At 51.5% G+C, this 21,402-nt stretch overlaps 12 protein-coding genes across 12 annotated transcripts; 9 read left to right on the top strand and 3 right to left on the bottom strand.

The window, feature by feature from the left end:
- Positions 1-393: 393 nt before the first annotated feature.
- On the bottom strand, positions 394-3,032 carry CC77DRAFT_937873 (hypothetical protein; the record flags this gene model as incomplete). Its single annotated transcript, XM_018534575.1, has 3 exons — positions 394-1,133; positions 1,188-2,853; positions 2,913-3,032. The coding sequence occupies 3 exons, from the start codon at positions 3,030-3,032 to the stop codon at positions 394-396; spliced, it is 2,526 nt and encodes an 841-aa protein (XP_018384683.1).
- Positions 3,033-3,456: 424 nt separating this feature from the next.
- CC77DRAFT_938315 (hypothetical protein) lies at positions 3,457-4,761 on the top strand (the record flags this gene model as incomplete). Its single annotated transcript, XM_018534604.1, has 1 exon — positions 3,457-4,761. One exon carries the CDS (start codon positions 3,457-3,459, stop codon positions 4,759-4,761), a length of 1,305 nt encoding a protein of 434 aa, XP_018384682.1.
- A 315-nt stretch (positions 4,762-5,076) lies between these two features.
- On the top strand, positions 5,077-5,647 carry CC77DRAFT_937982 (acetyltransferase; the record flags this gene model as incomplete). The annotated part of the gene is made up of 2 exons (XM_018534583.1): positions 5,077-5,119; positions 5,169-5,647. 2 exons carry the CDS (start codon positions 5,077-5,079, stop codon positions 5,645-5,647), a joined length of 522 nt encoding a protein of 173 aa, XP_018384681.1.
- Positions 5,648-5,924: 277 nt separating this feature from the next.
- Positions 5,925-6,543, top strand: CC77DRAFT_155202 (hypothetical protein). The gene has a single exon (XM_018530327.1). It carries the CDS (start codon positions 6,168-6,170, stop codon positions 6,507-6,509), a length of 342 nt encoding a protein of 113 aa, XP_018384680.1. The 5' UTR covers positions 5,925-6,167; the 3' UTR covers positions 6,510-6,543.
- Positions 6,544-8,754: 2,211 nt separating this feature from the next.
- CC77DRAFT_1021419 (hypothetical protein) lies at positions 8,755-9,774 on the top strand. The gene has a single exon (XM_018525260.1). The coding sequence runs from the start codon at positions 8,807-8,809 to the stop codon at positions 9,740-9,742; it is 936 nt and encodes a 311-aa protein (XP_018384679.1). The 5' UTR covers positions 8,755-8,806; the 3' UTR covers positions 9,743-9,774.
- Positions 9,775-10,163: 389 nt separating this feature from the next.
- Positions 10,164-10,838, top strand: CC77DRAFT_1095769 (hypothetical protein; the record flags this gene model as incomplete). Its single annotated transcript, XM_018529808.1, has 2 exons — positions 10,164-10,479; positions 10,532-10,838. The coding sequence occupies 2 exons, from the start codon at positions 10,164-10,166 to the stop codon at positions 10,789-10,791; spliced, it is 576 nt and encodes a 191-aa protein (XP_018384678.1). The 3' UTR covers positions 10,792-10,838.
- Positions 10,839-10,918: 80 nt separating this feature from the next.
- CC77DRAFT_991339 (hypothetical protein) lies at positions 10,919-11,978 on the top strand. The gene is made up of 2 exons (XM_018536346.1): positions 10,919-11,623; positions 11,674-11,978. The coding sequence occupies exons 1-2, from the start codon at positions 11,163-11,165 to the stop codon at positions 11,879-11,881; spliced, it is 669 nt and encodes a 222-aa protein (XP_018384677.1). The 5' UTR covers positions 10,919-11,162; the 3' UTR covers positions 11,882-11,978.
- Positions 11,902-14,025, bottom strand: CC77DRAFT_154566 (RING finger protein-like protein). Its single transcript, XM_018530324.1, has 3 exons — positions 12,560-14,025; positions 12,236-12,496; positions 11,902-12,183 (listed from the first exon to the last, which is right to left on the bottom strand). The coding sequence occupies exons 1-2, from the start codon at positions 13,712-13,714 to the stop codon at positions 12,245-12,247; spliced, it is 1,407 nt and encodes a 468-aa protein (XP_018384676.1). The 5' UTR covers positions 13,715-14,025; the 3' UTR covers positions 11,902-12,183; positions 12,236-12,244.
- A 104-nt stretch (positions 14,026-14,129) lies between these two features.
- Positions 14,130-14,919, top strand: CC77DRAFT_938524 (PAP2-domain-containing protein; the record flags this gene model as incomplete). Its single annotated transcript, XM_018534616.1, has 3 exons — positions 14,130-14,177; positions 14,223-14,412; positions 14,462-14,919. 3 exons carry the CDS (start codon positions 14,130-14,132, stop codon positions 14,917-14,919), a joined length of 696 nt encoding a protein of 231 aa, XP_018384675.1.
- Positions 14,920-15,664: 745 nt separating this feature from the next.
- CC77DRAFT_938152 (aquaporin) lies at positions 15,665-16,668 on the top strand (the record flags this gene model as incomplete). The annotated part of the gene is made up of 3 exons (XM_018534591.1): positions 15,665-16,030; positions 16,090-16,393; positions 16,457-16,668. 3 exons carry the CDS (start codon positions 15,665-15,667, stop codon positions 16,666-16,668), a joined length of 882 nt encoding a protein of 293 aa, XP_018384674.1.
- Positions 16,669-17,887: 1,219 nt separating this feature from the next.
- CC77DRAFT_154577 (hypothetical protein) lies at positions 17,888-18,921 on the top strand. The gene is made up of 3 exons (XM_018530325.1): positions 17,888-18,421; positions 18,485-18,559; positions 18,610-18,921. Exons 1-3 carry the CDS (start codon positions 18,063-18,065, stop codon positions 18,797-18,799), a joined length of 624 nt encoding a protein of 207 aa, XP_018384673.1. The 5' UTR covers positions 17,888-18,062; the 3' UTR covers positions 18,800-18,921.
- Positions 18,922-19,629: 708 nt separating this feature from the next.
- Positions 19,630-20,969, bottom strand: CC77DRAFT_938544 (S-adenosyl-L-methionine-dependent methyltransferase; the record flags this gene model as incomplete). The annotated part of the gene is made up of 2 exons (XM_018534620.1): positions 19,630-20,620; positions 20,671-20,969. 2 exons carry the CDS (start codon positions 20,967-20,969, stop codon positions 19,630-19,632), a joined length of 1,290 nt encoding a protein of 429 aa, XP_018384672.1.
- Between the last annotated feature and the right edge of the window lie 433 nt (positions 20,970-21,402).

Raw genomic sequence — 21,402 nt, 5'->3', positions numbered from 1 at the left:
TCGCCTAGCGCATTGGACAATGTGCGTTTTGAGTATGGACATCGACGTAATCCTTCCGCGACTGGACGAAGAAGAGTCATCGCTTTCAACTTATACTCCTGCTTGAGCTTCTGTCCATGGGAACAGAGACGTGCTAAAGTCGTAAAGTATTATGGTATTGACAGCGTGGTATGAGAACTTGTTGGGTAGCCTTCCAGTCCGAGTTCCAGGTGATACGCCGCCAGAAAATCGCACTGAAGCGCTTAGAATACATGCCTAGGCAACCAGTTTACAGCCGTCTCCATAGCCCTCAACTCCCAAACAACCCGCTCGCCGGCGTACCCATTGTATTGCGATGCAAAGCTCACGTTGGCCATTGGCCGTGCCAACGCCCGAACTAGCGAAAGACAACTCTTACTCTACGCCCTCAACCTTTCTCAAAAACTCCCTGACCCGACCTACTTCGACGCCTTCTCCTTCTTCGCTGTCCAAAGCCGCCACTAAGCCCTCAAGACACTCTTCAATCCTGCTCTCCTCTACCTTCGTGCATAAGCTAACGACCTTGCGGTACATCATCTCCAGTTGCCCATCTTTCTCTTTCAGCATCTTGCTACGTTTGAGTAATGCGCCGTTCGCGTTCGTGTAAGTATGAAGTCGTTGTTGGAGGACCGAGGCAGCAGGCAGTTGCTGAACGGCATAGGTCTGATATTGCGGTTGATGCGATACCTGCTTGAGCGTTGCCGGGTCCAGTGGAATAGTTGTCGATAGATAAGAAGCTCCATCTGAAGCCCGACAATCTAGATGATCACCCGCTTGCCGGAGCTCATAGGGCAGGTCGTCTTCCTTGATGAGTATACCTGCACCTTCCAGATCGGCGTATCCTATTCTCTTCTTTTCATGCAGGTCGATGTCACCTGCATTGACGGAGAGCATGTGTCGTTGTGGCTCGAGCCAACGCTTCAGATTCGATATTCGCTTGGCCCGGTCTTGTCGTACACGTAACCGAGCACGTAGGGACTCAAGTCTTTGTTGCTCCTGCTTTTGTTGAGTGGATAGTTGGGTGATCAGCTCGTTCGTTTGATCTATCGCGTCTTGTTTTAGACGCGCTTCTTGCGTGAACTGCATCGAAGCTGACTGAAGGATGCCATTCATCACTGAAATTCCTGTTAACGAGTGGCTCTCTGAAACTAAGGTGAGTCTCGACTTACATGGTTGTATCTCTCGGCTAGTCTCCTCAACTTTGCTCAAGGGCGCCTTGCCCTTGCTGGGGCTGTTTGCGGCCATGATGACTTCGCCGTCGCCAAGATCACTGCCAACGCCAAAGTCGACCGGTCTTGTTCCTTTGTGATTGGGGATCGTCGGGTCCGCTTGTACTTCCATGAGTTGTGAGATGATGTTGCGGTTACCTATTCTCGCTGCTAGATTAAGTGCTGTGTTGCCGGCTTTGTCCCGCGCGTTGACCATTTCTTGCATGAACCTCATCAGTCCTATGGGTTTCGGGTAGTTGCTAGTGTCGTGGAAAGAAGGCATCTGGCTGGCGCCGATATTGCTCCGTACAAGATACTCAAGAAGTGCTTCGAGGTAGTACTTGCTGGAGGCCGCACGCCCTTTTATAGCACACGTTACCGCAATGTGGTGTAATATCGTCCGTCCTTGAGAGTCTCGTAGTTCGATGAGCGGCGCCAAGATCTCGAGCGTCTCCGGGAAGCAGCTATGATCCAGGCTGTTGTTGACGGAAACTGCACTCATCAACGGTGTCTGGCCGGAAGCGTTTCCCCTAAACATGTTCGCTCCTTTTGAAACCAACAGCCTCATCAACGACACTCGGGCCAGAGTCGCTGCCCAATGTAGCGCTGTATTCGAAGTGTTGTCGATTGGCATGTCGAGATCAGCGCCAGAGAGATGGAGTATGGCGGGGTGGTTGGTGAAGTCTGTCCTAGTCTGGTCCGCGAATAGATCAGTTAACATGGCCTGTTTTTCTTCGTTGTGCTTGGTGTCGGGGTGTGGTAAAGGTGGTAGTGCCGAAGGAACCTCGCCATCGGGAAGTTGGATGCGTTGTCCAGTGTGGTGTGGTTGGTAAAAGCTCTCACTTGGTTCTGTCGGCGAACCAAGATCACGCATTGACATGTCTGCTCCGTTGGGCTGCGAGTATGATTCGTCTTGCGATGTGCGCATGCGCTTTCGTGGTGGCTCTTGTGGGTCTTCTATGCCTGTGCCGTAGGCCGAGTCGTTGTGCCCTTGCCCGCTAAAACTACGCTCCGATGCTACGCTCTGCTGGCTGCTGGTGCGGAAAGATTCTTGGCTGGCGAGTGGTCCTTGTGATGGTCGTGCCATGCTTCTTCGGCCCTGCGATGATGAGGCAGGTCGTGGGGCAGGTGAGTTCAGCCGCGCGACCTTGTTCATTGCTGCAAGGGCGCTGGTGGCTGTGGAGGAGATGTTACTGAAGAAGGTACCGCCGACGCTCTGGCTGGTGGTGCGGCCGTCCATACTTTGGGTGTAGAAGCGCTTCCTGTTGGCTGCCATGGCCTGCTCTTTGGTGGGCGTCTCGATGCCCTGGCCCTGGCCTTGGTTGCCGTCAACGCTGATGTCGTAGTCCAGCAGTGGTCGCAAAACATCCTCGACACCGTACTGGCGACAGAACTCTCGTCCGCGGCGGTAGTTGATCCAGGTGCCCTGGTACTTGCCGTAGCCACCCTGGACCTTTTCGTGTTCGCCATTCAGTATCTCTTTCTCCAACACCTTGGTGCGCTTCCCCTTGTCGACGCCAGCAACCTTCAGGATCTGGGTAGCGTTGAGCCAGCCGTCAGAGCGTCGGCGCATGACAGCGACCCGGTTCACTTCCATTTCGTAGACGGAGACGCCCGAGTAAACAGCCTAGGTTTGTTAGCGTGCCAATGCGACGGCAATGTTGTTGTTGTGGTGGTGGTGCGTACGGTGTATATCTGCGGCTTCTCCATGGCGTGCTGCTGGAAGCCGTTCATGTCGGAAAAGGACCGGTTGAAGCCAGCGGGCGCAGCCATGAGTCCCTGACCATGGGGAGATTGGGCGTACATGGCAGACTGGGGCGGCGAACCTGCGGGGAAGGATAGCGACGAGCGCGCGACTTGCATTATGTCAGCGCAGTCGCTGGCGGTGTTGTTGGTGACTGTACGGGTCAAGCGACGATCATGGGGGCAGTCGCGGAGGGAGGCTGGGCGGCAGCGTGGGCAGGTGCAGTCGGGGCGCGCAACGTGTGCGCTGGAAGCGGTATGCTCGGTGAAGGGGTTGCGATATGCGATAGGCGATATGCGCCGTATCAGGACTCGATGTCGGTATGCGGGTGGGCGGGGAGTGAATTGGCCGTCGTCGTGGAGAGAGTGGAGATTCGCGTCCAACGCGTCGTCGGTTGTGCGCACTCGGCCAATCACACGTCTTGCGTGTTTGATTGCCCAGCCGCAGCCACCACAGCGTCTGCTACCCTTCCGTCTCGTCTCCCGCATGCCTGTCCAGCCAGTTCACCTGCTGCGAGCCCTTCTGCGCGAAGCCTCGTACCTGCCCGATGCGACTGCCCGTAGCTACTTCCGCCGGTACATTGTCCACCGATATAAAGCCTACCAGCCCAGGCAGAACGCGACTGCTTCCTTCGATGTCCACGCCGTGGACAAATACAGGCACAGGAGCTTCAAGAGGCGCCAGACAGCCATCATAAATGAGCGCACACGACCACTGCTGAGGAGAGGAGTGAAGGGCCTGAATTTCCTGCGCCGGGCCAACCAGGGCGAGATACCATGTCTGCAAAAGGTCTTGTTCTTCGCCTACGGTCGCATGGGAAGGCGGAAGTATGCCCTGCTAGAGAACATACTGAAGCCTGACCGTATCATGGACGGTGGTGCAATCGCGGCGTCAAACGAAGCAGGTCCGGCGCCCCTGCAGAAGCTCTACTACAGCAACAAACGCTACCTCCAGTACTTCGATGCGCCCAAAGCTGCTGACAAGACGCATCACACCATCAAAATCTCCAGTCGCTATTCTCGGTTGCGTGCCGTCCTCAGGACGCAGCAGGAGAAGGCCATCTCCATTAACCGGGAGCTCAAGAGTTCAGCCATGAAGACGCCCATCAACAATTCGTGGGAGCGACCTATGCCTATCAAGCGCGCGCGCAACAATGTCCGACGCTGGTATGCCGAGACCATGACGAGGATGCTCCCTCCACTACCTACTGAAGAGTGGGACAATATATATGCCATGATGGTTGGCGACCGAAAGATTGGTTTAGCCAAACGCAGAGGACACGGTACAGCTCTGAACGCTGATCCTGTTACAGAAGACGAACTTTTCGCCAGCACGGTAGAAAAGGGCATTGCATTAGACAAGCCCAGTAAGGCGGATAAACCAGCAGGCATACAACGACCACATGCTATTACAACTAGATTTATGCAGCGCATGTATACCAAGCTTCTCATGCTCTGTTGTAAGCTCGAGTGGGATGACGACCAGAAGCGATGGAAGGCTATCTGGGGTGAGGCTATGAAGACCATCAAACCCAGCCTCTACAACGCTCCCACGGATGAAATGCTCTTTGCAGGTGTCGATGCGACTGGCAAAATCCCGAGGGCGCCCAAGAAGCATGCGCTGGCCAAATCGCTACACGTCCAGCCACGGAACTCAGAGGGCGAATACATGCGATTTCCCTTCTTCGCCGAACAACTCCCTGAAGATAACCCAATACGTAAGGAACTCGATGAGTGGAAGAGGAAGCGTGCTGCTGCTGCTGCGCGAGCAAAGAAGCAGAAGGCGTCATAAGAAGAAGCTCAGTTTATTAGGTTGTACTATAGATACTAAAACCTGTCCTAAAGGTATACGTACTGATCCGGGTTGAAGAGCTATCAAGCAAGGAACAGTGTATATCGTTAGGGTAGGTCTTAATACTTACGGTACAAGTCAGTAAAATCAAGCTCCTCCCTAGGTGGGGTAGATCCGATTCCGATTACATCTCGGACTAGTTTTACCCCACATCGCGACTACCACAGGGCGCATCTCACAATGACATAAATCAACGGCGCCCTTTACTCTACAGTCAGCCATTGCAGCGACCTTGGTAACATTACAACAACCAAAATGGCATCTTCAAACGCAACAGTTCGTCACGCGAGCCGTGAAGGTACAGCACCTCCAGCGCAATAGTGGGAGCCTACTAACAACTTGCGCAGATGTTCCTACAATTCTCGCTCTGATCGAGGAGCTTGCTCTCTACGAGAAAGCCAGTGACAAGGTCGAATCTACCGAGGAAATCCTTACACGCACCCTTGCACACTACGATCCTTCCACCTCGACCTTTTCTGAAGGCTTCGCCCGAACACTCCTCCTTACTGACCCTGACGGCACCGTAGCTGGCATGGCTCTATACTTCTACAACTACAGCACATGGACAGGCGTGCCAGGTATCTACCTGGAAGACCTCTTTGTTAAGGAGAACTACAGGAAGAAGGGTTACGGGAAGAGACTCCTGAAGGAGCTTGCTGGAGAAGTCCTGAAGGTCGGTGGCAAGAGGCTCGAATGGAGTTGCTTGACTTGGAACGAGCCCAGTCTTCAATTCTATCAGAGCGAGGCTGTAGGTGCGCAAACGAAAGATGCATGGGTGGGTCTAAGAGTGGAGGGGGACGCACTAGGGAAGCTCGCGCGTTCGTAAGCACTGAACGGGAAGTGTATTCAGTGTTTGCTGTGACTTGTTCCTGATCTTCTTCTGCTCTTGCTTAGGTGAATGAATGCCTCAGGGCCATCCACGTGAACACGCGCCTATGGGTCCGTGCGCGACAATCGTCACCAAATATCTTACTCCTGCAACTGCACCCTGGTCAAACTCCATCCCTCTCAGTCTATGGACCGATAGGACTCAGTAGCAACTTGTTGGGAGCAGCTATGCAAGTAGGTCATTATGCGTAGGGTGTGATTGGACGGTGATACTAATTCAACACAGGCTGTTGCAGCATTAGCAGGCGAAGAATATGTTTGACGACCTCCAGCGGTCTAACACCCAACGGAAAGGCTTCGAAGAGCTCATTCACCTTTGCGCCGACTGCGACAATTTCCCCGTCCCAACCGTTGAGAGTATCAAATAGAAATTCGGAATACATCGTGACGTGAGTGAGGACATCGAAGAAGCTGCCGAAGCGTACAATCTTGCTGTCTGTCGTACTATCGGTCTGGCTATGCACAAGAAATTACCACGAGAACTCCGCGACATGGTCTACGCGTACCTGACCACACTTGAACTAGAATTGTCAGACAAACCTGATCTCCACTCGCGAAAAGAATTTAGTCAACGAGTCCAACAACCAAAGTGCATGGAAGGCCTTGCCAAACCGCCGAGATATACTACATACTTTGCCTTGCAGCCTCACTCGAAGAATGATGGGCTTTGCTCAGAGTACTATTGGCGAGACGATGTCGTCAGCTCCAAAGTGGCTTCTGAGCCTATCGAATCCTGGTACCGGAACAGCACGTTCTACATGAACTACACAATAATGGATCAAGCAGAGTCCGATAAATGATTCAAAAAGCTGTTTAACAAAGATCTTTTTGGTAGTGGTTTGCAACCTCGTGAGCTCATCGCAAAGTTCAACCGCCAGATTTTGCACGATGATAAATTCCAGCAACCGACGCGAATGTCCTGCGATGTCTCGAGGGTCTGTGTTTGTTCTGGAAAGTGACACAGTTACAAGTGCTTGTGGAATTCGTCTGTAGCGATGGGGCCGTAGAGTTCAGGAGATTTATGGACCTCATACGTCCAGTGATTCTGCGTCTACGAATATCTAGTCAACGTTGCACAGTACTGGCCTTCAACTGGTACACCACAGATCTTGATGGCAGAATTTCCTGGGAGTGAGAGCAAGAAGTTAAGGTGGAGATCTAGAATGGTGACATATCGGCGCTGAGCGTCATCTAGGAGGAAGGAGTAATATACTACCTGGATACAATAAAGCCCCGGTAAATTTGTATATACCCAACAACTTCTTGACGTGCCTTGAAGGACTTCACCAACTTCCACATCTATAATAGCATTACCGGAATATACCGAATACCTTTAGGGTACTCCAAAGCTAAAACGCACTTTTGAACCCCGAGCGCTTTCGTGTAGGTGCCTTGACGGAAGCTCACATGACGTCAACCTTGGAAGCTTTCACCCAGCTTGCCAACAACCTCCGGTAGCATACTCTCTAACTACCAGCACTAGCGACTTCGGTCAGAGTGCTCGGCTCTTGGAAAATCATGAACCGGCCGATTCGAAGTCCATCATTGACGATGAATGAATATCTCGGAGGGCTCGGAAGCCTTGGGCCGCAGTAAGGCCGGCCGGCTTGTATCAATGAGGAAGGGTATGAGTGAAGCTTGACGGCAACTCAGAGAAACAATCAACATACAGACATAACCTTGCCAATTCATTTGGCGGGGTGTGATGTATCTGTTTCTTAGCCCTCCCTCAGCCGTCCTGGAATTGGGCTGACCTTGGAGAACGCACTCGATTGCTCGAACAAAACTAGTTGAGATGACGTATTGATATTAAAGAGAAATTCAAGCATACAAGCGCAAATACGCATGTAGACACCATGTAGATGTAGGTTAGCAAAAATGTAGTGCGCGCGAAAATAGCAACATTGACAGGCTGAACTACTTGGGTACCTGCGTCGTGAGACCCTGCGACCTACTCTATCATGCAGCGCCATGATCGCACAACCTCAGCTTATTTTCTTCGGAATTTCAAGCAGTGATGAGATCAGAGGCTTTCGCAGGTATTTCGGCGTTTCCCAAAATTCCGCCATAGCTGAAGGTTCGAGATAATAGCCAGCGGCAGATGTACATTTTCGGCTTCGGGAACCACCAGCAACCCGAAGCCGACAAATTGTAGGATACCACGGTAAAAGCCTACATTTGCTATTTACATCGAATTGAGTGTAGTTTAGATGTTTCAGTACTGATTGGACCAGTCCTGTTGACCGCTTGCTACTTTGAGCTCACCTTGCGAACAACCCAATTCGGATATGCCTTCGTAAGCTGGGTAGTACCCTGGCTGCTGACAGGTCACATACAGATGGCCATGTGTTGAACACCATTTGACAACGGCCCTTCTGGTCGGGTTCGGACGCTCACCTCCTTCCACGACCAGGATCAGATCTTGAGGCGCAGTTGTCTACATACCTAAGGCCATGCAATAGTCAGTATATATGAGCAGGCTGCTCTTCGGTAGTGAGATTTCCATCAACAAACAGATCAGCTTCCATCTCGTCTTCACAACTCTATCACTGCAAATATGAGCAACCGTTTCGTCTCCCCTCGTTTCGGGAGGAGAGCTGTACTCCTCTTTCTTTCTGCCTACTTCTCCAGTTACACTTTAGCAACTGCTGCACCCGAATCAGTGGACGTTGCAATCATCGGCGCTGGTCTTTCTGGTCTTACGGCAGCGCGAGAGCTCCTTCACGGTGGCAAGTCTGTCGTCGTGCTTGAAGCCAGAGACCGTGTCGGCGGCAAAGTGTACAACCACCCTCTGAAGAATGGCGGTGTCACCGAAGTAGGCGCCGAATTCGTTGGTCCGACACAGGATAAAGTCCTACAAATGATCTCTGACCTAGGACTGGAGACTTTTGATACATACGCCGAAGGGAAAACCATCTTGTGGCGCAACAGTACCCGCCTTACCTATACACCGGACCCAGCACTCGGTGGTGCACCGCCAATCGAACAGTCGTCTCTTGTTGAAGTCGCTGGTGCACAGGGGCAACTGAATGCATGGGCAGCTGAGCTCAATACGAGTGCCCCATGGTCACATCCCAAGGCTAAAGAGCTGGACAGCATGACTTTCCAGCAATTTATCGATCAGCAAGCAACCCTCTCGGACACCTCTCTTGTATTGACCACAGCATGCAAGGCCATATTTGCTGCAGAACCACGCGAACTCTCCTTGTTATATGTCGTCGCATATATTGCAGCCGCTGGAAACGAAACAACTGTCGGAACCCTAGACAGATTGATCGCCATCAAGGACGGTGCTCAAGAGAAACGGGTAGTGGGCGGAACCGGTCTCATTCCGGAAACCCTAGCGAAGAAAGTCGGCAGTGAGCATATCGCCCTCAATGCCGCTGTATCAGCTATCACCAAGACAGCCCATGGTTACAAAGTCGTTTCTCGAGCGGGAATGGTACATGCGAAGGAGGTCGTACTAGCTATGGCACCTCCGCTGCTGCGTCAAATCACCTTCTCACCATCACTTCCCACCAGCCGCAACCAGCTCAACCAAGAGATGAAGATGCCCTCGATTGGGAAAGGCATTCCAATCTACACCACTCCCTTTTGGCGCCACGATAATCTGAGCGCACAAGTCTTTTCTGACTATGGCTCCACCAAAGTAACCTTCGACAGCACCCCCGAGGACACCTCTTTCGGCGCAATTCTAGGCTTCATTCTCGGCGACGAAATGCGTGCTCTGGATAAACTGACCCCGGCGCAATGCGAGGAGAAGCTTCTGGCTGATTACAAAAGGTACTTCGGGGACAGCGCGACAAACGTGACTGAGTTTGTGCTACAGCGCTGGGACTTGGAGGAATGGTCCAGAGGAGGTCCAGTAGCGGTTGCTCCACCCAATGTGCTCACACAGCACGGAAGCGCGTTAAGAGCAAAGGTCGATGGGTTGCATTTTGCTGGTACGGAGACGAGCCCGTACTGGACTGGGTACATGGACGGCGCTATCCGAAGTGGAGAAAGAGTTGCTAAGGAGATTCTAGAGCACTGAGTGTGGAGCCGGAGTTGGGGTAGTGGTGAGCGGTTAGTGTTGTGATCGATTTACTATGCGGTTAGAACGTAATATACTTGTTTCTGTCTTACAACCAATCAATGAATATGTCGAGCAAGAGAGCCTTACGATCTAGTTCAATATACATAGTAATTACTCCAGTTTGCGGCGTGATACCCGGTGATCTGCACACCCGCTGAACCTAGTTTCCGTAGCTAAGTGACTAGTTGCTCTTTTCGACGCCAGATCGGCATGTCGTGATGTGCCTCGGCTCCAGATGAATATCACCAGGAACTTGTATAATAGGAAGCTCCAATATGGATTGATTGCTTTTTCGTCCCCGCATTATTTTGACTCGTGTATTGTTCTTTGGCTTGGTATCGTGTCAGATCACTATCACAGCAAGATATCCGACGACACCATGCACTTCTCACTCTCCCTCCTGTTTCTTTCAACCATCGCATTCTGTTCGCCAGTTCCACAGGTCCTGCCCACAGCACAAGATGTGACTCAGTCGGTGATCAACATCCATAACGCTGTTCTCGAGCTCGATGCCACAGTGCAAGCCTTCCAGGGTGGCTCTTTTGAGACAGCCATCGTTGAAGGCAAAGAGGTGCTTGCTGGCGTAGCAAAAATCCACACTGTGAACCGGGAAGGTTTCCGACGTGCGACTCTTGCTCTGCCGCCATTTAGCGTGGAGGATACGATCAAATTCATTGATACGGTGGTAGCGACTGGTTGGTTGTCACAATCTTTCCAGCACGGACAGAGTCCTAACTTTATGCATAGTGGATGTCAGCATCCCGAATGCTACCAAGCATCTTCGCGAAAAAGAGCCCGTGTTCAAGGCAAACGGCTTCTCGGCTATTGTCATCGCCAGTCTGGCATTGTTGGAGTTCGATCACGATACCTTCAGTGCGGCAGCTGCGAAAAACTTCAATCTCGCTACCGACAAGGCCAAGTTGGCTGAGGGTGTTGGAGCGGCGGCGAATATCCACAGCGTTATCCAGGATACCATCGTGTTCTACACTGTATCAACAGTAGTATAAGGAGAGACACGTAGTCAGGTTGGGCATGGCGGTGTAGTACGCGTCCGTGGGTGCCACGCACGCGCAGCTTTGTAGGAAATCGCACCCGTACCGACTACCACACGTGCCTGATTCATCGGCTTGCACCTGCACAGATCTTCCTGCATACTAAAAAGCAAACATCTCACCGATGAAGTCATCGCCTCAACCTTGTTTCCCTTGTGTACTTGCATAGTCTAGATGCCGCTAGCTCTCCCGTAGCGGCCTGATGCGATCATCGTCATCCCAACTTTGGGATCTCTGATCTTCAAACTTCCCTGCGCACATCATTTTTGTTGCGCAAACAAATAGTAACAACATTACAAGGAGCGTTTACAGTCAAATCCTTTGCAATGGGTATTTGCGGCAGCAAAGAGAAGAATGACGGCCAATCGACCGAGATGGCGCGTCCATCACAGCCCGCAGCCTCAAATACGCCGACACAACAAAACATCCCAGTGGCCGGAGAAGGTGCGACAGTGAAGGCGCGCAGGTCACCCGATAACCCGATTGTGTACTTCGACATTGCGATTGGAGGCCAGCCGATTGGGCGCATCCAGATGGAGTTGTTCCTCGATGTCGTGCCAGCCACTTCAGAGAACTTCAGGCAGTTCTGCACTGGCGAATCCAACCGTGGCGGATACAAGGGCAGCACTTTCCACAGAGTTATCCCGAACTTCATGATCCAGGGTGGTGACTTCATGAACGGAGATGGTACCGGCAGCGCGAGCATCTTTGGAGGCGATTCGTTCGACGACGAAAACTTCGAGCTCAAGCATACGCATCCCGGTCTTTTGAGCATGGCAAACTCAGGGTAAGCTACATGACCGGCTGATCATTAAGATATCGCTAACCATCCCACAGCCCAAACACCAACGGCTCGCAATTCTTCATCCTGACCGCTTCCACACCGCATCTTGATCGCAAGCACGTCGTTTTCGGTGAAGTCCTTGATGGTATGGATGTAGTAAAGAAGATTGAGGCGACAAGGACTGGGCAGGGTGACAAACCATTGAGCGATGTCGTAATCGCTGGATCGGGGCAGCTGGCTGGCGCAAAGCCTTTGGCTTAAGGAGTGAGAGATGGGTGTCGGTGTAGAAGATTGGCCGATCTGCAGTATATAGGTTTCTATGCACGAAGCTGTAATAATAATAATGTAATAGGTCCTCGAGGAGAGAGCTGCCAAAGGGGTATGTGCAAAGTCTACCCTGAATGTCCTCGTGAGTTTCCGAGATGCTGAGCAATCTGTTAAAGCTCTTTGGTAGGAGTCTAGCACCTCTAAAAATGCACGACGCATTGCAGTCAAGTGCGAGTTGTCCAGCAAGCGTAGGTACTCGCATTCATCAATGGTTCAGGAAGGATAGGGTTTGATTTCTTATTTTTATCATTAGCCTTACGTTCCAGCAAGTGCTTGTCTATTACTCACCCATTCAAGCTATCGTATGAATTCATCAAATTCTAGCATCTGTATACGCAGGGCTTCTTGCTCCCAGAACTCCGCCGCTTGCTCAGCCCCTCTCCTACCACCAAACTGCACAGCGCCGTTTCCCATGTCGCCTTCGGCCCCGTCCATGAGGCGCATGAAGCAGTTCTTGTTCTTGGGGTCGTTGAAATGCGCGTATGGGTGATCTGGGTTGAGCCACGCGGAGCAAAGATAACAAAAATGCGACTTGCATTGCGCGCAGGTCTAAATATAGGTGTACAGAGTCAGTATGTGTTCACTTGTAGCTCGTGCAGGCACATTACTCACCATGTGGTTACATCCCATGCTTTTCTGGCACGGTACAGAGCAGTACGGGCAGGGTGTGGTGTTCTTCATGATAAAGTTGAGCGATGCTTGGTCCTCCTCGGTCAGTTGTGTAGCATCGCGTGGCTCGCAGCGTACGAAATCTCCGTGCCATGACGCTAAGCAGACAACACAGAAAGCGAGTGTGCAATCTTCGCAAACCTGTAACCGATCCATACCTCGTACGCCAATTCCACGCTTCTCTGGGCCAGGCTCAGTGTTGGTTTCCTGTTGCTGAGCTGGACTCTCGTCGTCTGCTTCAGAATCCGAATCGTCCATCTGAGTTACATCGGTAATCTTGGGGTATTTGGTAGTTCGCATGGCACCTTGACACCATGTGCGTGGACAAAACACGATGCTAGGGTCAGATTCAATCTTTTTCTTCCGCTTGATCTTGGCGTATCGCTCGACTTGATCGCGTGCTATAGGGATCTGTAGCAGCTCCTTGGGCGACAACAGCCGGTCCTTCTTCTTCCCACTACTACCACATTCGGTGGACATACACTTGACGTTGTTGACGTCCCCCTCCTTTATACAGTTGTTGTAGTAGTCTTGGAGGCAATTGATGCAAAAGACATGGCTGCAGCGGGCCATGCGGTAGCAGGCAGACCCCTTCTTTGGCTCGAGACAGACTTCGCAGTCGAATGTATCTTTATCGAACAGCTCCTTCTTCATCCGGCGACTATAATCTACGAGCTCCTTCCGCATAGAGGAGGGTAGCGTAAGCCCCTCCAGACCAAAGGCATTTTCGGCTTGTTCTTGTAAAGAGGTAATATAGGCGAATAGAATGCTACCTCCGCCGTACTCATCCCATAACATCTTTGCTTCTGCTGTGAGTGTAGCCTGGAGGTCCTCGCCTAGCCACGATGGCGACGTAGACAACCTCACTACGGGCGGTGTTTGTTCGGGATACTCGGCGGGTAGGATAATTTCGAGACGTAGTGGGGGTAGATACGGAAGTCGTTCGACATCTTGCTGTGGCTCGAAGGTAATAGGCAAAGGCTTGGTAGGCGCCACGAGCAGTTCAAGAGTGGCAGAGTAGGGGTCGCTATCGCTGATAACCAACTCCGGGTAGATGGACTGCAGCGTGCTGAGCTCTTCGGCGCGCTCGTCTTCCATAGTGAAACTGTTATGGTGGTAATTTCTCGGGGGATTGTGTATCGCCCGTCGAGTGAGTTGTATAAGGATGTGGCGACAGCGGAGAGAGGGCGGAGATAAGTCGAATGCGGTCGCAACGAAGTATCAAAGGGCGTGGCGACTGTCTTCTATCGGTAGCGCGTAAAGGCAAAGGACCCCTTAAAGAGGCCCATGGTGAGTCAGACGCTGGATTGCTATCACTCAGATTCCACAGATGCTGTCAAGAACTAGGTCGTCGCAACTGGCACTGGAACGCAGCCAATGGCCCACCGAGGTATCTCGCATGCGCCGCGCCAAGGCCGACAGGGTATTGCCGGGAATGCGCCGTCATGGCTACTGCATGTGCATCCTTCACTCTTGACAGCCCTGGAAGCTTCACCTCCCACGTGAAGTCGCTATGGAGGCTCCACCGCTTGCGTCACTGTCGCTGACGCATGTCCATTATGTTTGTTCATTGTGCTGACAGCAAGAGCTCAGCTAATGCTCCCAGAATCCCGCAGACCGCATCTCCTACCTCTGCGCATGGCTTGCTCTCGTGCCCCAGGGACTGTGCGTCGTCTATGCGACGCTGATATGGTCCAACCGCGAGATTGAGATCTTCCTCATGTTTGCCGGCCAGATGGCGTGCGAAGCGCTCAACTGGGTTCTGAAGAGATACATCAAGGAAGAGCGGCCGCGGGGTAAGTCGAGAAAAGGACACTATTCAAGCGTAGTGCTAATACTAGACAGAGATGCATGGAAAGGGCTACGGAATGCCTTCCTCACACGCCCAGTTCGTATCCTTCTTCTCCGTTACCTTAGGCCTGTTTCTCCTCTTCCGACACGTTCCCCACCCGACGGATACCCACACGCCCTTCTCACTGGGTGGCCGTTTCCTCCTTTCACTCCTAGCATTGGCTTGTGCAGGAGCTGTAGCTGCAAGCAGGATATATTTGAGCTATCATACACCAAAACAAGTTGTGGTCGGATGTGCTGCCGGAGCTATCTTCGCCCTGGCTTGGTTCGCCTTCACAACATATCTGCGGAGAGCTGGCTGGATAGAGTGGGCTCTCGAAACCCGGGTCTTGAGAACACTGCGTGTAAGAGATCTTGTGATACAAGAAGACCTGGTTGATTCTGGCTGGGCACGTTGGGAAGATCGGAGGAAACGACAGATCTTCCAGGTTCAGGGTAAGAAAAGCAGGTAAGCCCTGAAATCTCTGTATATACTACTACGGTACTGCGCTGTCATACGCGTGCGAATCTGTCAATACTCAAATAGACGTGCTGCACCCACAGAATCACATCGGGATGCGGACCATTCCTCAAGCCTCTTGACTTTTTTAGCTCCCGCGGGCCGCCGACAACCTCGTAGTGTCTTTTTGCGATTCCAGTTCCGACTGTCAAGAACTCGGCCGTCAGACAAGCATGCCCCTAGTACCAATCACCGATCATCGTGTCATGACATGTAAAACCAGCCACCAACGTCAGGCGGGCGGAGGCTTCAGCCGTGTGCAACGGCATATTCTTGCCCCACAGAATACTGAAACCCTATCACAACAGGTGCTTTCTTTACAAGGACACGTCTTCAGTCAGCCTTTGTTGGAGTTCGCCATTCATGAACGGCGATCCCGACACTTAGTGGTTCAGACTATATGTGGACCCTTGACGCGCATCTTCCGTCACAATCGTCATGCCTCCGTCTCCGTGTCGTTGGCTAACACTAAGATCTCGTCAACCTGATTGATTGACCGCTATAGCACAACGGCGGCCGTTAGTTGCTTTTAGATCGTCGTTAGGACGCGTTCCCCAGCCACGGTGTATCCGTCCATTTAGTATGGACATTTTTTTCGTCGATATCTTCTACCATCTGTCTTACACAGCTTCCTGTCGAAATCAAGACCTTTCCCTCCTCAAACCCTCTTCCTAAATCTCCAATCGACAATGCCGCGCATGTCCACCTACCGCGAGCCAAAGCCTCCACCACGCCGGCGTTCCCGGAGCCAAAACGGTAACAGTAGTCCGCTCCCACGCAATGAATCAGATTACGACGTACCCGCTCCTGAACCCAAGAAGCATCTCAGCAGTCTTGAGGGCCACATTGTAGCAGCCAGTGGAGAGTTTGTCGGCACCTTCATGTTCCTCTTCTTTGCTTTTTCTGGTCAACTCATGATCACCAATCAAGCCAGTGATCGTTCGATTCTCAACGGCGGTACGAGCAGTCAGCAGAATATCTTCACAGCCTTGGTGTATGGCTTCAGTTTGTTGGTAAATGTTTGGGCTTTCTTTCGGATCAGCGGAGGATTGTTCAACCCTGCGGTACGTACTCTTTCACTCGTACATACGAGAGGAAGGTAGATGATACTGACATGTTCCAGGTAACGATTGGTATGGTGGTTGCCGGTCAACTTCCCTTTATACGGTCACTCTTTCTCTTTCCCGCTCAACTACTCGCATGCATGTGCGCCGGTGGACTCGTCGAATGCATGTTTCCAGGAGATATCGGTGTTGTCAACACTTCACTATCTGGCGGTACCTCCATCGCCCAAGGTGTCTTTATTGAGATGTTCATGACCGCCGAGCTCGTGTTCGTCGTTCTGATGCTAGCCGCCGAGAAGAGCAAATCTACATTCATTGCGCCAATCGGTATTGGCCTAGCGCTTTTTGTAGCCATGATGGGTGGTACGTCCTACCTCTTACTCAAGTAGAGCAACATTTCCGGTTCAAGGAGTTAACACTGTACAGGCGTTTACTTCACGGGCGGATCACTTAACCCTGCGCGTAGTTTTGGTCCTGCTGTTGCTTCACGAACGTTTGTCAGCTACCACTGGATATACTGGATTGGCCCTATACTTGGTGCACTCCTTGCTTCGGCATACTACCGCTTTGTCAAGCACTTCAATTACGAGCAGGCGAATCCTGGCCAAGATTCTGCTGGTGGTCACTTCTCTGCATGAGTGTCCAGAGAACGCTGAGGAAATATAGACAGGCAAACACGCAACTCAGCTCAGCTGGCTGGAATGTTATGTGTAGGTGTTGAGGCCATTTGGTACTTCCAAGGAAAATTCGTGGTTTTCGTACATACAGCGAGGAGTTATAGGGGCTATTTTTCGTTTTTGGAATACTGGACAGCAACCATTTATATGTTGGAGCGGGTATTCTCATTTAGTGGGGCATGTATCCGCTTTTCGTTACGGGTCTGGATACATGGACATCGGTGTAGAAAAGAAATGCTACTTAAAGATCGAGTCAAAGGAACACACTGTTTTAATTCTAGTAACCTGTTCAAAGTTGCCACCGCACCCGAGTCTGTAATGAAAACCCGTACCTCCCTTTTGAGAAAATCTTTCAGATTGTTCTCTGTTGGTTAGCTGACCCATTGGTACAGACAAAATTCATATGTAGCAGGGACGTATGTATAGGCGATGATGCAACTCTACTACAAGATGCTACCACAGTATACTAGTGCGCAATTATTGGTCCAGAAAAGTGTCTTTCCAATTTTACACTCGAGAGATAGCATGCAGTCCTGTGTGAATACAAGCCAACATCAAGAGAAGCTCTTACTGTGGACCAAAGGTTTCTCGCATCCGATATTCGCGTGCGCCTTCGCCATATACAAGCTTATCGCTTTGCCGCTCGTTGTTTCGGCAACGGTCGCTTAGAGTACGCAAGTTTCGAAGTTGCCTTTTTTGTAGTAACTTCAAGAAATTATGATTACCTTCGACAAGTGCAACAGATAAACAGCCAAGAAACGAAATCTGCTTGGCTAGCAGAGTGGTCGGCTGTCATCCTGACTCTCCGACATTTCGTGGCTATGCACTTCCCATTACAATGTCAAGATATGAGAACAGCTTGGTGTCGACCCACCAATAGAGTTCGAGTTGCTTTCGATTTTAACATGAGCGACCACGGACAGGATCTGCACCGACTGTTGCCCTAGCATATACATACCGGAAAATCCATTTGATGACTTGACTGGGCGCGCGTACCTAGACATACTCTGGCGTAAATGGTTGGGGGCCAGGAATCTGCTGTGGCTTGCATGCGACGTTGACCCACTACTAGGATCTTACCCCATGCAACTGACGCCTTGTTGCCTGCTTTGCAACTTTGCGAACTAACGTTTGATACTCTGAGGCTCCGCTGCTCGATATAACCAGCTTCAGAGGCTCTGCTATGGTTACTATCATTCTTCCGACTAGACAAGTGCTTTTCAACCATCATAGCATTTCGATACTCCGGTTAACTTTGGTGCTAAGTATACTCTCACTTTATTCGTTCCTTAACCCAAGCAGTCAGATAGACCACGCAACACTACAGTTCCATAGGGCCCATCTGATACAGAGACATGGGAAACGCTCTTAAAGAGAGTATGTACCACGTGCTCTGGCCTATTTCCGACCCAGCGTCTCGCAGATGTGCAACACGTGCGCTTGCTTCTGATTGGCTAGTCTTCGCATTCGCCCTCTCGCTTATGGTGATACCGGCAACCGCCTTGGATGAGCCACGCCCGCCGCACCAAATCGCCTACGGCCAGTACCATGCCCCTGAAGCACTGGTAGGCCTATGTACGGCGGCCATCGTCCTGTTCGCAGATCGCATTATCGCTTATTCCAGTCTACTGATTGGTCCCTCCATGGGCGTTACCAGCGTCTTGTGGCTTATGATGCGCAATGACGGTGCCATCAGCCCCGGATCGTCCTGGATGTGAGTAGCATATGTTCTGGCCATGTTCTTTGCAAGCAAAATGGCGCTCATACGAGATGATAGGGTCTTTGGAGTGTGGTCCGTATCAATTGGAACGTACTTGATCATCCACTGCCATCGTGTGGCCAATCACCATCTGTAAGACCAACTGCAGAGCCTCAAGTGTATAAACTGACGAAAGAGCACAGATTTGTCTTGTTGACCATCGCGGTAGCCGTTGTTTGTATGTATCTTGTCGCGAATGTCCAGGCGACGACATTGCAAGGCGGTCTGGCGACAGCGATACCAACATGTGCATCCTTTGCCGCATACACCGTGGCTTATTTCTTCCCGAAGAAGACCATCGGGCATTTGGAAGAAAGAGATGCGATGGCGTGATATGTGTCTCGAAGATTGGCATGACTTGCAGACTACAAGACTTGGGAGACCTATTGCGCTGAAGATGTACAATACGGAGCGATAGTGCGCAAATGTTGGTGGCGGCTTGAGAGTTTTTGCCTTGGTCTGTTTATGCATGGGTGTCATTGCTATGACCCAGCGATAGTCGTTGCCGGGTGGCCTGTTTGTCGCGATACCGACCTGCATTTCCCTGCCGTATGCGTTCTAGCATGTTGCTTCCCGGATGGATGTGGACTTCGGCATAGGTGGATGCAAGGTCTTCTGCTCTATGTTTATATGGAAGGAAATTATGGTGGACACATTTAGGATACCTTTTAGTGTCAGGCACCATCCAGAAAAGAGAAGCGTATTTCGGACTGGTCTCTGCCTGTTCAAACGCCAGTTGATCTTACAGACCCAATTGGTTCAGGGGCCTTTCGTCATCATAAGGGCATGAATTCCTAAGGTCCTGACAACACTCTCAAACTGTGCTCCAGGAACTAAATCGGGAATTGAAGTTGCGGTTCATCGAGCAGTTCTAATAGGCCATCTAGTAGCTCAACAATGTGCTGGTGGAAGTCTGATATGTAATGATGTGGGAGGTGGAAGTCCTGGCGCATCGACCACGATGAACCACGAGTATCGCATGTCACTTGTTCAGAGTATAGCTGCGAGTGGTGCTTGAAGTCGAAGGGTTCGTTGACATCCTTGTTGATTTGACGCTCGGGGTCGACATGGAGATAGGCAGATTGAGATCCGCTCAATCTAGAGAAGACAGTACCTCGGTCCACAGACGCTGAGGAGGAAAAGACGCTTGACTTGCACTTTGCTCATCTGGTCTTCGAGTGATCCGACATTCGCCTATTATCAGGCCATCGGCGAAGAGGGGTAGCACTGTGTTCAGCCCCAGAGACGATTTCCATATCAAACCGTGGTTCCGACCGTTTCTTGTTGATGACCTCTCTAGCCTTTTCTTCTGCGTCCCTCATTTTGACGAATGAGCTTCGAAAGAGGCGATCCGCATCTTCGTTTGATGAAGCCAAGGGCGCAATCTTGCCAAGCCAGTATGCCCCACGATCACGCCAGCAGAGGACGGATCGGGCGTTGCCTTGGCCAATAACTGCAAAGTCTTGTTCACTCTCAGCGTCGCCACTAGCATCGGGTTGTTCCCGCCATATCTCAACGCCGTCGAAGATGTCTAGATTGCGTGCATGCTGTGCTACGCGAAGCGCTTGCTCCAGGTCGGCAACTTCAAGCAGGACAACTTTGGCTTCCACATCTCTGGCAATATCAAGCAGCCGCGGGTAAAAGGCATCGCCTTGCTCTATGTCTGTCTGCTTGAGCTTGTGGGGAGGTACTAGCGCGAGCTTCGGTTCGAAACCGCGGACTGAGCGCGTGGTCGTTTTCCAGAAGGCGGATGGCGAGATGTACGGCGGGTTCGAAATGAGAATATCCCAGAAAGATGGCATTTTCTTGAAGTTGAGGGCAGCTGTTAGCGACAAGACGCCTTCAGTCTGATCTGAGAAGGGATTGACCATGATGTCGGCTTGTAGGAAGTCCCATGTCCCATTGTCTTGAAGTTGTCGCGTCTTGCGTAGTCTTTGAAGGTTGTGTCTCGCAAGACGCAGGGCCTTCTCCGAGATGTCGACACCCAGAACACGTAGGTTTATGTTATTCGACGCCGAGGATATCTCGTGGTGGAAGAGGAGGGGTATACAGCCGGTGCCGGTGCAAAGATCAAGTACGCGTATTTCTGGAGGGAGACTTTGCGCATTCCGTAGGAGACTGGCGATATGTGTGACTGACGCGGCTGTATCTGCTCTGTTCGCATTGTCAGGCATGGATCCCTTCGAAGTCGTAGTATGCTGTACCTTGGGATCAAGACACCAGGCCTACAGCGTATCTCCAGGTCACCAAAGTACTCCGTGCCTAACAGATACTGTAGTGGCTTTCCAGCGGCTCTTTCTCTGACCAACTGTCGTAGCAAAGAAGCCTTAGCTATTGTGTCTCCTTTGGCGCGACGCGCTTTCGCGACTTTCTCGACGTGTTCGCGGAGCCATCGCAGCTCGTTCTGGGCGGCCTGCAGTTCGCGACACGGCGCAAGAAGAGCAGGAAGAAGAGCGTCTATCGCGCGCGCCTTGCGGATGAGCGATGTTGTTATGCGTGGCATATTGAAGTAACATGGTGGGGTGGACTCGCGGCCACACTAGCGTTGCGCTCATTTGGTCTGCTAGCATTGCGCCGTAGTCAAGTTTCAGCATGGTAACAATACATTCGGGTGTTGCTCTGTACAGTGGCAGCAGTACTTGGTCTTTCTTTCAAGAAAAAACCTATTACTAAATTTAGAAAAACGTCCGGTGCCTGTGGGCAACAAATGCAGGATAACGGTTGTACATTCTGAGTACGTACGCCAGCGCACTTTTCGAAGGCTTACCACGGATCCTTCTTTGACAATCCGCGATATACTTCGCCCTGGCTGCATACTGACGCCTGCATCTGCAAACACGCAAGATGGCGTCCGTGTATAGTTCCCTTGGCAGTTGCGCGGTGCCACTCAACACGCCGTATAGCTAAGCTTTAATTTCCCCGCGCAACAGCCGTTC

Source organism: Alternaria alternata (genome assembly GCF_001642055.1).
Source record: "Alternaria alternata strain SRC1lrK2f unplaced genomic scaffold CC77scaffold_13, whole genome shotgun sequence".
NCBI lineage: Eukaryota > Fungi > Ascomycota > Dothideomycetes > Pleosporales > Pleosporaceae > Alternaria > Alternaria alternata.
This window is presented reverse-complemented; position numbering and strand designations above follow the sequence as displayed.

What these genes read in the sequence shown, in the direction of transcription:
- CC77DRAFT_154577 (XM_018530325.1), top strand. Translation starts at nt 18,063, where the DNA reads ATGGGAAACGCTCTTAAAGAGAGTATGTACCACGTGCTCTGGCCTATT. An exon ending in AGCCCCGGATCGTCCTGGAT is followed by an intron (nt 18,422 to 18,484) that starts GTGAGTAGCATA and finishes ACGAGATGATAG; the next exon opens with GGTCTTTGGAGTGTGGTCCG. An exon ending in CGTGTGGCCAATCACCATCT is followed by an intron (nt 18,560 to 18,609) that starts GTAAGACCAACT and finishes GAAAGAGCACAG; the next exon opens with ATTTGTCTTGTTGACCATCG.
- CC77DRAFT_1021419 (XM_018525260.1), top strand. Translation starts at nt 8,807, where the DNA reads ATGACTTTCCAGCAATTTATCGATCAGCAAGCAACCCTCTCGGACACC.
- CC77DRAFT_991339 (XM_018536346.1), top strand. Translation starts at nt 11,163, where the DNA reads ATGGGTATTTGCGGCAGCAAAGAGAAGAATGACGGCCAATCGACCGAG. An exon ending in TTGAGCATGGCAAACTCAGG is followed by an intron (nt 11,624 to 11,673) that starts GTAAGCTACATG and finishes ACCATCCCACAG; the next exon opens with CCCAAACACCAACGGCTCGC.
- CC77DRAFT_154566 (XM_018530324.1), bottom strand. Translation starts at nt 13,714, where the DNA reads ATGGAAGACGAGCGCGCCGAAGAGCTCAGCACGCTGCAGTCCATCTAC. An exon ending in GCATGGGATGTAACCACATG is followed by an intron (nt 12,497 to 12,559) that starts GTGAGTAATGTG and finishes ACCTATATTTAG; the next exon opens with ACCTGCGCGCAATGCAAGTC.
- CC77DRAFT_155202 (XM_018530327.1), top strand. Translation starts at nt 6,168, where the DNA reads ATGCACAAGAAATTACCACGAGAACTCCGCGACATGGTCTACGCGTAC.